Below are 17528 nucleotides of genomic sequence, written 5' to 3'. Positions count from 1 at the left end.
GCTGACCCTCACTCCTGATTTTTTTATTCTAAATTCTTAAATCCATTGTACAAATCCACAATAAAGCTAGCTTTTTTTTAATGGCACCCTGTAGATGTCAGAGTGGTTGAATGGTCTCCATCTTTTGTCAATGCACAGAACTAATATGATAGGATAGAGAAGTGCAGATACCGTTGTACAATGCAGAAGGCATTCTGGTGAGCTCACATTTAGAATAAAGCATCCTATTTTGGGTCACATATGCCTGAGAAGGATTAATTCAAGGTCATGCATGTAGAATGAAGAACTAGACTGATGAAAGGAGTGGAACTATTTTTATTGCGAGCAGAGCTCTTAAGAAAGTTGGGGCCTTTCAACTTGTTTTAGAAGCGGTACCACAAATGAGGGAGGCAAGATAAAAGGCAGCTATGGGTAAAATATGACAATATATTAACATGATTTTGGTTAGGAAATAGAAGAAAGTGCCTAAATCTTAGAGATGTCCAATGGAACAATAGTTGGGGGGGGGAGGTAAAGAACCTTACAAGAACCTTACTAGGCTGGTTGAACAAGTACAGTGGTGCCTCGCAAGACGAATTTAATTCGTTCCGTGAGTCAATTCGTTTTGTGAAAAATTCGTCTTGCAAATCGCAGTTTCCCATAGGAATGCACTGAAATTTCTTTTTTTGCCCATAGGAATGCATTAATTAAATTTAGATTCATTCCTATGGGAAACCACGATTCTCAAGATGATTTTTTTGCAAAACGAATTCGTCTTGCGAGTCACCATCAGATCGCAAGATGCATTCATCTTGCGAAAAATTCGTCTTGCAGGGCATTCGTCTTGCGAGGTACCACTGTATATGAAGAATACTGTACAACTGCTTTGCTGAACCCTTAATTATGACCACTTAATTCTCCTGGAGAAGAGAAGGTTAAGGGGTGATATGATAGCCATGTTCAAATATATAAAAGGATGTCATATAGAGGAGGGAGAAAGATTGTTTTCTGCTGCTCCAGAGAAGCAGACACGGAGCAATGGATTCAAACTACAAGAAAGAAGTTTCCACCTAAACATTAGGAAGAACTTCCTGACAGTAAGAGCTGTTCGACAGTGGAATTTGCTGCCAAGAAGTGTGGTGGAGTATCCTTCTTTGGAGGTCTTTAAGCGGAGGCTTGACAGCCATATGTCAAGAATGCTTTGATGGTGTTTCCTGCTTGGCAGGGGGTTGGACTGGATGGCCCTTATGGTCTCTTCCAACTCTATGATTCTAGGATTCTAGGATGTTAGGCAATGCGGAGATTGATCCATTAAAGTTCCTTGGGGTAACTTGACAAATAGGTTGTGCTCACACAATATCTGAGTGGTTGTCACAGGGTGGGATGGGAGTTTTAAAAATATACCCCTGCCCCAAGGTTGTATGGACAGGAACTTCGGTGGTATTTTGCCTTCCTCTGCAGCTTGCTCTTTCATTCATTTGCAGCGCACCTGGTCCCTGCTTGTGGCACAGTGTGATCTGGATTGCATAGGTTAATGGGAGCTTAACCTTTGATTTAATAAAGGCTGAGCTACCTATGAAATGCAGCCAATGCCACGTCTCTTTTTCCTACACTATTAAAGGGTATGTTTGACTTATTACCTACGTAATAAGCAATATATCTCACCAGCAGTTCAAGTATCATGCTGCATTTAGACACACCTCTTCTAAGAGACACATTACAAATTGTCCTCATCCACACAATTAAAGTTGTACAGTGGTACCTCTGGTTACGAACTTAATTCGTTCCGAAGGTCCGTTCTTAACCTGAAACCGTTCTTAACCCGAGGTACCACTTTTGCTAATAGGGGCTCACGCCGCCGTGCAATTTCTATTTTCATCCTGAGGTAAAGTTCTTGACCCGAGGTACTATTTCCGGGTTAGCAGAGTCTGTAACCCAAAGTGTTTGTAACCCGAGATACCACTGTATTTGACAGCAGTTTGGAACCCTTAATGGGGGTTTTTCCTTACCGATATAACTGAAAATCTTCTTCTGTAAAGGTATCATGGACTTTATTACTGAAGTATCTGTGGGGGAAGACAATTCAAAGACTGTAATAAATAATACAAAGTGCAAGTTAAATCCCTGCAGCAGCCAGTGCTTAAGTTTTCTTTGCAAATTATTTTACTCAAACCAACTTTATCCCAAGCAGTTATTAAAGATTAGTAAACAAGAAGCACTCCAATGACTTAAAGGATGCCATGGTGATAGGAAAACTATTAATTCTGCAGGAAAACTGATCACCACTGGAGGGAACAAATTATTTTGCTTTCTGCATTACATTACAAATCTAAACTGTGGTGGGAGAAACTCTTACATCCAGCATCTACTGAGACAGCAAATATTTATATCTCTCCTACAGGCCCAGCTTAACACCACTTGCTAACAACACTTAGTATTACAGCTTTTTGCAAAGGCCAGCAAACTGCTGAAGAACCCACCCATTACCTGCAGCATCAGAGCTATGTCTCTTCCCCCACCCAAATCTCTAATCCATGCTGAGAAGCTAAGAGCACTAAAATCACCTGTATCCAAGGCACTGAATGCCAAGGTGCAACTCTACATTACCTGTACATGTTAACAAAATGCTTCCCCAAAGAAAGAGCTCCAGAGTGCAAGTCCAGAATTGAAGCCTGGGAGGGGAGGGGGGAGGGAATCCAAACAAGAAGAAACAAATCAGCAAAAGGAAGACTATTAAAAGGAGAGAGAGAAAACTATTCAGAGACTAGGTCTCTGTTCTGTGCCATTTCAGATGGTGGGTTGTATCCAATGCTCCACACAAACTGTTTGGCTGGTGCAACAGGACTTCTGTTTCCTTGTCCCACCCTGTACTCCCAAAATCTGCTCCAGGGGGTCCCCCAACCTCCCGGAGCCGTTTTTAAGGGCATGCAGGTGGGGACAGGAGATACAGCATTCTCGGTTTAAAGTTGTGCTAGTTACAGAGACGTCCTTCCCATAGGGGCTAGTGGCTTGTTGCACCAGGGCGCCGGCCTCTCAGGGGCGCCCCAGCATTGATGGGACGCAGGGTGGATTTGATTTAAATCACGATTTAAATCACTAGTCAGTAAGGCTTGATTTAAATCATAGTTTTCTACATAAAGACTAATTCTTGCTGGTATAACTTTAATATGCTAGTAGATGAAGATTTTTAGAATAACAACTTTTCATATTAGTTGTTTTATCCCCAGTTTAATACGTTAATCATTCATATTTGGACAACTTTTCTGTTGTACTTAGGAAGGAGAAAAATTATCATTTCCTTAATAATAACAATTTAAATAGATTTATTCAACTGAAACAATAACATTACAGCATGTTATTTGCTTAAACAAACATCCATGTTTGTTAACTAATTTGGCTAAACAAAAACAATATATACCGTATATATTTTAAGAAACTTAGACTGTCAGCCCAGCCTACACATGAAAAACTTAAATACTGTCCACTCCTAACAATCAGAAAAATATTGTTTCTATTCTATTCACTGAACTTCTTGAAACTTAGCACTGAAGGGGTTGATTCTGTATTCATAGGTTTGTAGAGCAATAGGATTAAGGTCTTTTTCTCAACTCTGCTCATGTTATAACATTTTTGCTGTGAAGAAGAGGCATGTGATCTCTGCTGAGTCAAATTCAGTTTTGAGAACTGCAAAAGTAAACCAAGCACCTGTGATAATATCTTGTAGGCAGAGAAACTGCCCGATAATCTTACAAAAACCTCTGGAAGAGCAGGACATTGTGAATGGATTAATGGAATTTATTTACCAAAAAATTAAACATATACAACCTTATTCTACATAATTAAAAAACTAATTTTTTAATTATGCCTTCCTCGTGGCAGCGTCTGCGTCGTGTACCTCTCTTGAGCAATTCGCTGGCCAGCCCAACTCCTCGCGGCCGCTGGGCAGCAGCAAAAGCCTCGGCAGCAGGGTGTAGTCAGGCAGCCCCAACGGCGCCCTCTGCCCCAGGCTAAATTTTGGGAAAGGGAGGAGGCGCCGGAGGGACCTTTGCACCACAGCGCTGGATGTGCTTAAGAAGGCCCTGGCTAATTATATAGATATATGACTCCCAAGTCAGAAATCAAGGCACAAAAATTTATCTAGTGTTAACTTTCCATCTTCAGCTATACCTTCCCCTAGAATTCAGTGGTGTATATTCATGTTTTAGGACATGGCAAGCAAGTATTCAAATATTATCCATAACATGTTTTTCCTGCATTGATTCCTATATAGTACTAAAGCAATTCAATTTACCACTAAGGCTGGGAGGGGAGGGGAAGATGAAGCTTTTATGCTCAGGCATGACCAAGAACTCATTTTCAAGGTTCTTCTCTTGACCTGCAGAAAAACTGCTGGCCTTTTTAAACCGCAGTTATTACAGAAGGCTATACACTTCACACTATCCTGTGACTTGGCCAGTCCCACATTTCCACTGTTTTAGCAGCTAAAGAAGTGACCTTTCTGCTTTCTGAAGCAGCACAAGTTTGGAGCACTGCAGGGGAAAGAAAATAATTAAGGCAATTATACTGAAAGGGCATTAATGGGACTTTCAGGAACTTGTTTAAAAAAAAAAACAACCAACCACAACAACAGCAGCAAAACCACACAGACAGGAAGAAAATCTCTTTAATAATGTAGGCCTAAAGGGTAAATGTTTAAGATTTAAATGTGCTGGGAAAGGAGAGGTTCAACTTCAGAATAGGGGAAATAATTTAATGTCAGGTGCTGAGTGGACCACAGTAACAAGAGACTGTATTTGCTAAACGGCTATGCTGAAAAGAAATCAACAGCAGTTGCTTTTGCAAAAAATAATAATCTCACAGCAGATATTTTTGGGTCCATGTTCTATTCCTTGGTAATGTGGATCAAAGGATGACAAATTCACAAAAAACCTCAATTTTCGAATCAGGATTTGCGAACTGTCACAACTGCTTAGAGTTCTTGACACTAAAGTCTTTTATAAAAGTATGTCCAGTGAGGCTAGCAGCTACCCAAACTGGACCTTTGTAGATTGCATGAAATTCAGCACCACAAAACAGAAATGTGCATCCTTGACCCTTGTAATTGGTAGCTCTACATCAGGGATGGAGATCATAACTCCTGACAATTGGCCATGTTGGATGGGATGGATGAGAGCTGGAATCCAGCAACAACTGGGGGTGGGGGAATTTCTGTTTTGGATTATTCTGGTCAAACACTAGGGCACTGGTCTTCTGCTCTGCCTGGTCAAGAGAGCAGTATTTCATACCTTCTGCATGTTATGGTTTTCCCTGCAACTTCTGCTTTAATGACCTCAAGTATCTTTAACTGGAGATAGCTTTAGACCTAGATTTGGGTAAAGATGCTCCCAGGTGGCCTCCCAAAATATTGGGGAAGCCACAGCTATTCACTTGGAAAGAAAGCCCTTGGATGAAGAGAGAGAAACCCCCCATCCCTGGATTTCATCACCATGGGATTATTCAGATGCAACAGTAAACTATGGTTTAGCATTATGTGCATAGTTGGATTCCAGTTTTAGGACAAACTATGGTTTGCAAACCAGTTTCTGAAACTGGTCTGCAGGGGGAGTGATTGCATGTTTCTGTATGCTCCTGCCTTTGACTGTGAGCATTTCTCTTTAAATAACATTTGAATAATCCCAAAACGGGCTGTTTTAGAATCATTTTCACAATGTGTAAAGTTAGATGAGAAAGCAAGGCTATGACTGTGCTGTACTTTCGAGAATGAGGAAGGGGGAAAAGTCACCCTAGACTGCTGCAGGTGAACTTTCCTCTTTCCAGCACTAACTACCACTAACTGTCCATTGGAAGGACTCCCAAGAAAGCGGGGCAGGCACCTGTTCCAGCCATCTGTTGTGAGCTACCCTGTAGGAAGGTTCCTGTTGACTTGCTACATGTTGATATTCCTTATTATGTTCATATTTAAATGCACATTGAAGTTACTTGTCAATATTAGTATCCTGAAAGGTGGGACCTAAGCCATTGTAATAAATAAATGTTTGCCTTCTGACTTTTGAGCCTGTCAGTTACAGTTACTGTCAACTTAAACCTAAGGGCTTAATCCTAACTTTTTTCTATAAAGCTGAAATTGTCAAGATTATTTCCTTAGCTCTGTTCACTGCACATTACAAGCCACAAATCCTACACTTATATTCTATAGCCCATTGGTTTCCCAAAGGCAACACATGATTCACTACTTGGAAAATTGCAGCCATGACCATTTGTATTCCAATGTCTCTTGAAATCACCCCAGCAAATAATCTGTGTGAGCTCTGTAAATTTCTTTGAGGCAAAAAATCTACATTAAGATAGATTGTGAAACTGTCTCCGAAAATCATTTGCCTCTCTTTATTATGGTGGAAGGAACCTACCTGTGTTGAATGAACCCCCAAATTTAAGTCACGATAATCCCCCATGGTGGCCCAATGTTGCAGCAAGAGGAGATTTTGAAACAGACTGAAGAATGCATAGCCTTGACAAATTGCTTGCTGTCAGATTTAGTCAAGGCATATTTGCATCTGAATCAAGTGCAGAGAATCAAGGACCCGTTATCTTGTTTTGACTCCTACCCGTCATTGCTCGCTGCAATGAAGTCCTTAATGAATTATTCAGAATGCAGATGTACAATGACAAGGAAACAGACAACAAAAGCCTCATTCATTTGATTTCTTGAAGTACTATTAGGAGGAGGGGCATCCTCCATCATCATCATCCTGATCAAAATATACAGGTGCCGTTTAGGTAGTTGCTAAGGTTAATTTTGAAAGTCACAGGCGAGACAGCCAGTTGAGAATAAACTACCTGTGATTCCATTAAAGCGAAACTCTTAGACTCTGCAGAAACAAAGTACAAGTGGCTCATAGCAGAGGGAACATGAGCAGCAAGAAACAATACAAAGGTCAGAAACCACATTCACTCAGCCCTTATACCTCTCATAAGTAGGATCATGCTAGATAGCATCAATATGGAAAGAACACAATTTGCATATGAAAGAGCTGGGGGAAATGGCAGACAAGCCCTGTATTGAATGACTTCACATGTGTCCCAAGTTCTTAAGTCCAGGAGCTGGGAAGACAGCCAACTCTGGACAGAGTTGCACTTCCATGGAATGAGCAGGTCTGTAGTTTGGGGGTGCCCCTGGATCCAACATTGTCACTGGAGCCATCAGGTGGCGACAATGGCTACAACTGTCTGTTTCCAGCTCTGCCAGGTTCAGAATCCATAGAATCATAGAATCATAGAGTTGGAAGAGACCACAAGGGCCATCCAGTCCAACCCCCTGCCAAGCAGGAAACACCATCAAAGCATTCCTGACAGATGGCTGTCAAGCCTCTGCTTAAAGACCTCCAAAGAAGGAGACTCCACCACACTCCTTGGCAGCAAATTCCACTGCCGAACAGCTCTTACTGTCAGGAAGTTCTTCCTAATGTTTAGGTGGAATTTTCTTTCTTGTAGTTTGAATCCGTTGCTCCGTGTCCGCTTCTCTGGAGCAGCAGAAAACAACCTTTCTCCCTCCTCTATATGACATCCTTTTATATATTTGAACATGGTTATCATATCACCCCTTAACCTTCTCTTCTCCAGGCTAAACATACCCAGCTCCCTAAGCCGTTCCTCATAAACATACCCAGCTCCCTAAGCCGTTCCTCATAAACATACCCAGCTCCCTAAGCCGTTCCTCATAAACATACCCAGCTCCCTAAGGTTTGCCAGCTGCGGCCCCTTTTGGATAGAGATGACTTGGGCCACAGTTCTCCATGCTCTGGTAACTCCCAGATTGAAGTATTACAATGTACTCTACATGGGACTGCCCTTGAAGATGACTCAGAAACTTCAAGTGGTCCAAACTACAACCGTCAGATTACTGGCTGGAGATCCATTTTAAAACAGCTTCACGGGTAGCAGGTTTGTAGCAATGCCATTCACTTTCTTCTCATGCTCCAAAAGTACACTCACTGTTAGCAAAGTCAGTAAGATAATGTAGACAGAGTCCAGAGAGAAAAGTTCTGATAACACTTTACTGAGGAAACTGTGCAAAACAGTGTATATTCTGAACAGAAATACGCAGGGACTTTGTCTCTTAGTTCAGGCCTTGTACAAAGCAGGGAGACCCTCAACCAAACATGCAGAAGAACAACTCCCACAGCACAGCCAATCAGAGCACATGCTACCTCAGGAAAGTTCATGCCATTCTGACTGGTTGCTAAGTAATACCACCAGCAGCCCCTTGGGCCATTGACTAGCACCAGTAACACAACCCTTAAATAGCAGGCAGAATGATTTCTGCTGTTGCACTTCCAACACTCACAAGATTCAACTGAATTGAAATAAGCTCCCCTCCTGTTAGCCCCAATCAGAAACTCCATACCTTCCCAATTTTGGCTCTACCATCATGGAAGGAGGAGCTTTAGAAACAAACTTTTCAATGGATCCTTGGTGCATAATTATTTTACCGCCTGTACTTACTCAGAAGGTAAATGGAATTTTAGCTCCTTATATTACAAAAAGTAAAGCGAGATAAAAGGATAGAAACTGAACGGAAAATTGGAAAACTTGCATTCAAAGGCTAACTGCAATTACGAGCATTTATGATTTCAAAGCTGGTCTGTTGCATTTGGGGGCTAAATTTTGGGATGTCATTTTCATTGCACCTTTGCAAACCAAAACTTCAGTTCTTCAACAGACTAGCATTTTAAATCGACTTTTGATTTCTCTGCCTCTGGCAAATGGCCCCAAGACAGCAACATGATTTACGTCATGAACAGTCCGTGGCCAATTGCAGAGACACCTGTCAATCGAGCTGATTGGATTGCACTCAAAGCAATTACATTCCATATTGAACAACAGAGCTGCTTCAGCTCTCAGTAGGCTACAGAATGCAATGAAATACAGGAATGGTAAAATGAGCGTCCTTCTATTGAACAGTCTTTTATTGTGTCTCTGTGGGCAGAATGGAAAGGTAGCTCACTTTGTATTGGTGGGCTGCAAGAGTGCCAACTTGGCCCCGTGACCGTGGGTGCCTAGGGCCGTGGGTGCCATGCAGCATGCATGGCCCTGGCACCGAAATTTGTGGGTGCCCGGCCTCTTCATGGGGAATTTTGTGGGTGCTCGGGCACCCAGGGCTCAGGGAGTTCGCAACTATGGTGGCTGTGGGAGTGTTTGAAAGAGTGTTCACTGGGACACACAGCACTGAGAGGTCCTGGGGCACTGCAAGTACAACAGGGCACCCTCATTAAATGATTTCTGGTTGGGTATGCTGCAGCTGAAGAAACACTGAAGCTGGAGCATTTACATTTAAGGTTATTGAGACCTTGGTCTCAAACCCCTTTACTTGAAAGTGCCATAGAAAGCAAGAGTGATTTCCCCCCCAAGCAAATGTATTTAGGATTAAGGGATGACACAACAGAGATGGCATATAATCTGTAACACTGCTTTTACTACAGACAAGCAAAATATTTATTTCTCCACACAGGGATGAGGGCAGAGTCCTACATTTCTTTCCCACTCCTGACACTCCTCCCCAAAACCCATTAAAAAACAAAAATCTAAAGAATCTTGCCTGGATACCAGAAGAATGTAAAAGGTAACAGGACACTGCTCACCCCTCCGTCTGATCCTCCAAGGGAGAGTCCCTTCTCTGCTATTCTGTGGACGACACAACAATTTCAAATCAGAACTGCAGCACAGCCTTTTACCGTTTAATGCCACTTGTCAAACCATACCTGTCACAGTTGACACAGGAGGAACAAAAAGGTCAACTTAGATTGGCACAACAGTGGGCAAATCAGAATTCTTCACACATAGAACCCAGCTAGGAAAAAACCCAGAGGCAGAGCATTTCCTAGCAGAAAAAGTAGTCATATTGCAAAGCAGGGGTGGCTGACCTGTAGTCCGTGGGCTAAATCTGGTTCCCTCAGATTTTTGTGGGCCCTCAAATTTGTAATTTAAAAAATGCTACATCCACTTTGACACTTTCTGGTGGGTTGACCATTGCTCAGTGCAGCCCTGTGCCCTTAAAACATTAGCTGCCTCAGTGCCAGGGCGTGATAAGAACCCAGACAATACAAAGCCCAAATTTATTCCAATCATTTCCAGGCATTGGGAAGAAGCGAAAGCAAATGCTATTTTTCTTAGTCCAGAAGTCTGGAAATTTTTGCTAATGACAAATGACCAAAGTTAAGACCATTTACTCCTGTAGCAATGAAATACTGCTCTGACAGGATGCAAAACCCTGCATGCAGAATGAAAGAGTTTAATGATTCAGTTGAGGTGAAAGAAGATTCCCCACCTTACTGCAGAAACTGCCGCAGAGTGGGAACACAGTGAATTAAAGTAACCCCACTTCTTCCTATTGCTAACTGCAGGGTATTTACACAATGCCCAGGTTCAGATGCACATTCCCCAGCTTTCTAAATCATAGTTTAGCAGCCAAGAACAATCACTTTTACAGTCTGTTCCCCCCACCCCACCCCACTTGCCTCCACAGCATGCCAGTCTGTTCGCTTAAACTTCTGGTCCCCACTGTGTTTAAAATTAGGCGCTGTGATTTAATGTCAGTTTACTAACCAGAATCTTAAAATCGCAGTTTACACATAGCTTAACATCATGGTAAGTAAACTAACACTTAAGGAATTTCAGGAATAGCAGGTAACAATAGCTTTAGCTAATCAAATCACTATGTCAAGGTTGGATGTGAGCAGAAGGGGTGAGAGAACATACTAAACGGCTATTCTTGGTCATGGCAAATACTTGGCCTAGAGTGAAGGCAAGCACAACACCACACAGAAGCTTTCTAGCCTGTATATTTGCAGTAAACACTTGTAAAGCAAATGCATATTTTGGTGGAAAACAGGCTTCTAGAGACCTGGGTTCCAGGCTCTCAATTGCTTAGCATTTGGGAGTGGGATGCAATATTTGGAATCTTGGTTTAAAACTCTGAGTAGACTTAACCACTCATAATGCTGCTGCCAACATACCACTTAACTGTAATTAAGGCAATTGGTAAGAATTCACAGTCCAAAAGCAAGCGTTAATTCCATGGCCCACACATAAATTGCCGTGATTAGGCAACTGGGAGCCTTACATCTGCAAGAGTCCCGATTTGCAAATGTTCCATGGACTCCTTAGTTAACCTTGATCAGCTTGTTCCCTCGCCCTCAGCTCCCAATTTATAAATGGCAACAATGACCCCTCTCACAATGGCATTGAATGCAAACGCACACAAAAAAAGCATGACGCATCTTTCCTATTAAAAAGCTCTACAGAAGTGTTCACTATAATAATTAAGAGATGCATGAACTGTAGGAAACTTGCCTCAGATTAACTGAGATATTACCGGAAGTTTCTTACCCCTGAAAAAAATGGGGGAAACCTAGGTAACTCCAAACCAATGTAAGGCCTTAAAAATGTACCTTTCCCCACCTGCCCTCCTTGCAGCATCTTTGCCACCTCACAACCTAATGGAGCAAAGCAAAGATCATACTGTACAGTATGTGGGTAAAAGGTAGGAAAAGGCTGCAGGTCAAAAACCACGAGGGCAGGAAGGGAGCTGAGGTTCCTTTGTGTTGGAGACTAGACTCCGATGATCCCTGAATTGTAGGGGGTTGGACCAGATGTCTCTTCAGGTCCCTTCCAACTCTGCAATTCCCCACCCCCTAAATTTGATGCTGCAGCCTCTTTCTACTTCCCACCTCCACTGGAAACTATTTCACTAATTTCTATGGGGACTGCAAGGAACCACAGAGCCAAATGGCAGAGGTGGATGACATTATCCTTCAGCTTGGATCAAGTTCCAAGTGGGATGGGAGTTTGCCCCTAAATTTAGTTTGAGCCTGACTCAGGCGACTTTCACCTACTGTATACAGGCACCCCTAACCGTTATCCTGCACAGAAGCAGTGTCCACACTGGTTGTGAACCCCTGAAGTATAATATGGCAGAGAAAAGAAAAGGTCCCTGCCGGGATATACACACCCATCCTTTGTTCCCATCTGAAAGGCACAAAAATAGCAACAATGGTGTCAACTTTCAAAAAGGAAAACAAAAGAATTATCCTAAAGCCTTTAAGACGATTTCTGAAAAGAAAATTTACCTACGGATTCTCTCAGCTTCCTCCCTGCTGATTATGGCATCTGTTATCCCTCTTCCACACTTCCGAGGAGTGCAGCCTAGAACAGACACATAAGGAGAGAGATAGAAAAGAAAGTTCAAACGTCCATCACCTACTTCATCTGCTTTCACATGAACAACAACAACAACTTCTACTCTCTCAAGAAATTTGCTAAGATTGTAGTGCAAAGCATGGGATCTGCTGTGGTTTGCAGAACATCAAGGATTTCAGCTACCAATGATAAACATGTTTCTAATCCTCATGGCTGGAGAGGAAAACGTGAACCAAGCCACTGGAAATGACCCACAAACCTGAGCCACTATTATGGGACTTTTGCATTCTATAATTCTCCACATCACCATAATCCTGAATTCACGTTTCCCTATAACTGATGCATTGTTAATGATATGTTCTCTGTTTCCTCTCCTTCCCTTCTTTCAACAAAGAACTTTACCCAGACAAACAAACAAACAAACAAACTGGAAGTGAACGTTACATGATTGCAAATGGTGAATTTATGGTTGATGAAAAAGTTTCAATATGAAACTTCTGACACCCACCCATGTCATTACAGTTAATACATTCACTTAATTCGCCCAGTGGTTCTTACATGTCATAGAAAACAATATTACTTCTTTTTTTGAGTTGCTTTATTGTCTTCTGGGTGTTATACATAAGCAAGAGACTGTGGCATTCTAAGTCCACGGTTGGAGAAAGAATGGCCTTGCAGATGGTGTTGGATTCCAACTCCCATCTTCGATCCTTGGCTATCCTGACTGGGGCAGATGGAAGTTGTGTCCCAACAGCTTTTGGGGGGCAACAGGCTCCCCATCTCTGTTCTCATCAGACATACTACAGGGAAGCCTGTACACTTTGAAATGATTAAGTTTCAAAAGCAAGCATGCGAATTCTTACAGATATATATATATATATAGAGAGAGAGAGAGAGAGAGAGAGAGAGAGAGAGAGAGAGAGAGAGAGAGAAATCTATTATCTAATCCATCAAAAGAAATAGACTTGATACACTTGGGGGAATGTGCAGCTTGCTACAGATGTTTGCCTCTTCTGTAGCTTGGCTCATGTTCTGACGGCATACAGTATCTCTGGAAGAATTTTGGGTTACTTAGACCTCTAGCAGATCGGAGGTTCTTGCCCATAACTGACTTTGAAAATGATAAAGTCGGTTTGAAACCAATTTACCCATCTTTAATCTTTCCCTCAGTCCTGGATAAATTAAATGTGTGAAACACCCAGAAATCCACAGTAGATCTCAACATTACCAGATATGTACATAAGTACCCTGTGTTAAATATTCCAATCAACTGAACAATCAAGACAATCATCTTTAACATAACAAGTTTTCTTATTCTGCGCAAGTACTGCAAACAGCTCATATTAGTAATCTGTTCTGCCTACTTATTTTTACATCTTTGACATCTACAACACCATCTCAACATTTCAGACAGGAGCAGGGGAATAAACATTGATTAAACTTCAAATCAAGTAAGCAACAAATACTGAGCTATGAGGTTGATATTTGGGAATAAATAAGACATCTGAGATTTTTTTTTTAAAAAAATAGTCTTTATTGGTTTTCCAAACTTCATACTTCATATACATATTATATTACATTTTACATTTGTCGTTTGCTCCTAGAAGCTGACTCTCCTTCTTTCTTCTGTTTTTTTTAATGTCAATTCTTAATTTTTCTCATTGTCTTTATCCAAGACCTCTGAGAATTAAGGAACCTTCAGGCTGAGGAAAAAGTTGAGTGTACCGGTAAGAATGACAGAAGGAAAAAATAAAAAGGAATATACTATTAATACAGAAAACCGTAAGAGTTCTATTTTAAGTAAAAAGTGACTCTTAACTTTGTAGGACCATTTATTAGCATTCAAACCAGTACATTAGGCAAGAGTTAGAAGTGACTTCTCTCCTTCACATTGAGGGAGGGAGCTTTTTCTGGGTGCATGTGAAGCGGTTGACCCTCTGTAATATAATATGTATATGAAGTATGAAGTTTGGAAAACCAATAAAGATTATATTTTTAAAAAAAATTCTCAGAGGTCTTATTTAGAGCCAGTGTGGTGTAGTGGTTAAGAGCAGTAGACTCGTAATCTGGGGAACCGGGTTCGCATCTCCGCTCCTCCACATGCAGCTGCTGGGTGACCTAGGGCTAGTCACACTTCTCTGAAGTCTCTCAGCCTCACTCACCTCACAGAGTGTTTGTTGTGGGGGAGGAAGGGAAAGGAGAATGTTAGCCGCTTTGAGACTCCTTCGGGTAGTGATAAAGCGGGGTATCAAATCGAAATCCAAACTCTTCTTCTCTTATTAAAGTTATGTTTATGATTGGGCAAAAGGTACATTCTGATGTGAATTTGGGGGGAATGGTTGGGGGGGGGAGAAATGGGGAAAAGAAAGGTGCCAACTGCTAAAATATTGGGGGAGAAAGAAGGAATCCTTTTCTGCTTCTTAAGTTGGCACCATGATACCATTAAGGTGACAGGGATATGTATATTTCTTGCCATAAAATGTGAAATAGCCTCCCAATAGCTGTTTGTCTGTCCCTTCACCTTTGGCCACCTTTAATCAAGCCTATAAGACTCTATGATTCCAGCAGGCATTTTCTAGCCAAATAAAATGATGATATGGTCCATATAGTGCTGTTTTTTCTTCTCCGTGTATCTTTTATTTTATTGAGAGGTTCATTTAAAATTTCATGGTGACTTGTGTTTTTAATTTCTAAGCCACCTTGATTTGGATTTTAGTCATGTCCAAATCAATGAATAATCTCAAAATAGTGTGCTAACCAGCTTGTACCAGTGTGGTAATCTCATCAAACAGCTGCACTAGAGACACGACTACACTGAGACACCAGGCAAGAGATAGGAAGCAGCACTGATCCAACAATTACAGCAATGGATCAACTCTGAAACAGGGAGGATATAAGCTACAACTGCCTCTCCTCAAGAACACCAAACTTGATTAGATCTGGGCAATCACCAAGTTGGACACAAAAAACATTTTATCTAGAGAGATAATCAGAAGCTTCCTGAAAGTGCAGAAAGCTCTCACTTCAAGAGCAGGATACATACAGAATAGAACATCATAAGCATCTCGAGAGTGCCCTCATGTGGGAACTTGGTAACATAGGACAGAGAAAGACAGCAGAAATGAAGCGCAAAGACAGAAGAGTCCTGCTGGATCAAACTGAAAGCCTACTTAGTCCAGCCTCTCATTTCCTACAGTGGTCAACCAGATGACTCTGGGAATCCCATATGCAGAAGATGAGGACACTCTCCTGCTGTCATTCCCCAGCGACACCAATTCAAAGGAATGGTGCAATTGATCTACATACAACAGTACCTCCAAGATATATGCCATATAACTTAGTAGTCAATGGTAAGTCTTATCCTCCATGAATCTGTCTCATCCCCTTTTAAAACCGTCCAAATGGCTTCAAACTATGGAATTCTCTCTATGTGCTGTGTGAAGTAGCACTTCTGTTTGCATGTCCTAAATCTCCCACCATTCTATATGCCAGATAATCTTGCCTTTAACAATGCTTTCCACCACTATACCCAGAGATGTAAATTAGACCCGCCCATAATTTCATGGATTTCCACTGGTCCCTTTAAAAAAACCTGGTCAATTTCCAGTCCTCAAGTATGGAGGCCAACTGTGAAGGTTGAGTATATGTTACAACACCAGCAATCTCCCATTTCAGTCCTTCATGAATCACCTGAACTGTTTGAACCACCTGAATTTGTTAATTTTTTAATTTGTTAATTTTTTAATTTGGAATTTAATCTCATCTCACTATTTGCCTCAACACTCCTAACCCCTTCTTGGAAATCGCTGTTCAAGCACAGGTAATCTACTGGCAAAAGCATCCATCCACCTTACATCTTACAAGTGAAAATGGATGCAAATAATTCATTGAGCTTCTTTGTAAACTTTTTATTTTCCTTTAGCAGTTTCAACCTCCTTGTTGTCTAGAAGTCCCACCTACCCACAAACTGATTTCCTGCTTCTGAAGTATAAAAAAAATTGGGGAAAAATATTTCTAGGAATATGTTCCTAAAATTGCTACCCTCTAATTATTATTGGCTGCTTTCATTTCCTTTGCTAGTGTTTGTGTTACTTTTTGTTTCCCTCATTCATTTGTGCAAAGCTTTCATTTTCTGGCTTCCTTGACTCTACTCAGGAACCATGCAGACATTCTCTTTGATTTGGTAGCAGCTTTCCTGACTCGTGGTTTACATTTTAGCTGAGAATCCATTTCTATGGTTTTGAGCAACACCAAAGCATTACAGTCATACCTCAGTTTAAGTACGCCTCAGTTTGATTATTTTCAGTTTAAGTACTCCACGGACCTGTCTGGAACAGATTAATCCACTTTCCATTACTTTCAATGGGAAAGTTCACTTCAGGTTAAGTACGCTTCAGGTTAAGTACGGACTTCCGGAACCAATTATACTCATACTTTGGGTTAAGTACGCTTCAGGTTGAGTACTCCACGGACCCGTCTGGAACAGATTAATCCACTTTCCATTACAGTGGTGCCTCGCTTAACGAATGCCCTGCTTAACGAAATTTCCACTTAACGAAAGGTTTTTTTCTAGCGGAGGTTGCCTCGCTAGACGAATTCGTTTTACGAAAAATTCGTCTAGCGAATCGCAGTTTCCCATAGGAATGCATTGAAATTCAATTAATGCGTTCCTATGGGCAAAAGTTCAAAAAAATTCAATGCATTCCTATGGGATTCGCTTGACGAATTAAATTCGTCTAGCGAGGCACCACTGTACTTTCAATGGGAAAGTTCGCTTCAGGTTAAGTACGCTTCAGTTTAAGTACTCCACGGACCGTCTGGAACGGATTAATCTACTTTCCATTACTTTCAATGGGAAAGTTCGCTTCAGGTTAAGTACGCTTCAGGTTAAGTACAGACTTCCGGAACCAATTGTGTTTGTAAATCGAGGTACCACTGTATGCAGTTTTTTTCACCATATTGACTTTCCCTTTCAGTTGCCTTTTTACCAGCCCCTCATTTTTAGGATGTTTCCTCCTTTGAAACCAAACGCGATCAGTTTGGATTTCCATGGCAACTGTCCACTTAGAAACATGTTGAATTTGATAGTACAATGGCCACCCATCTCTCATTGACGCAACAACACTGCCAGATCTTATGTGTCACTTGGGATTACGTCCAGGGTTTGCCTCCCCTCTGGTCGGTTCTGTTTTGACATTCTTAATCATGATCTCTCTCTGACCATCTCCTCATGTGCAATAGAAACCTCAGAAAAAGAGGCAAAATCTAGTCCGATTCAGGGGACATCAATGCAGGCAGGAGAAGAGAGCATTAGATTTATCCAGAATTGTGTCTTTCCTTCATTGCTCAAGGAG

The 17528-nt window shown here is 41.5% G+C and overlaps 1 protein-coding gene across 2 annotated transcripts in view; it reads right to left on the bottom strand.

Annotated features, from left to right (window-relative positions):
* Nucleotides 1-17528, bottom strand: part of OGFOD3 (2-oxoglutarate and iron dependent oxygenase domain containing 3) — a 39754-nt gene that overhangs the window by 18402 nt on the left and 3824 nt on the right. For both annotated transcript variants that reach the window (XM_060271824.1, XM_035104597.2), the window contains exons 3-6: nt 12105-12180; nt 9618-9660; nt 2587-2651; nt 1989-2045 (exon numbers count right to left, since the gene is read on the bottom strand). In XM_060271824.1, the coding sequence (XP_060127807.1) occupies nt 1989-2045; nt 2587-2651; nt 9618-9660; nt 12105-12180 (241 nt within the window). The remainder of the gene's footprint in view (nt 1-1988; nt 2046-2586; nt 2652-9617; nt 9661-12104; nt 12181-17528) is intronic.

This window comes from Zootoca vivipara, chromosome 2 (genome assembly GCF_963506605.1).
Source record: "Zootoca vivipara chromosome 2, rZooViv1.1, whole genome shotgun sequence".
Taxonomy (NCBI): domain Eukaryota; kingdom Metazoa; phylum Chordata; class Lepidosauria; order Squamata; family Lacertidae; genus Zootoca; species Zootoca vivipara.
The sequence above is the reverse complement of the archived record's forward strand: the minus strand, read 5'-3'. Positions and strand labels throughout refer to the sequence as shown.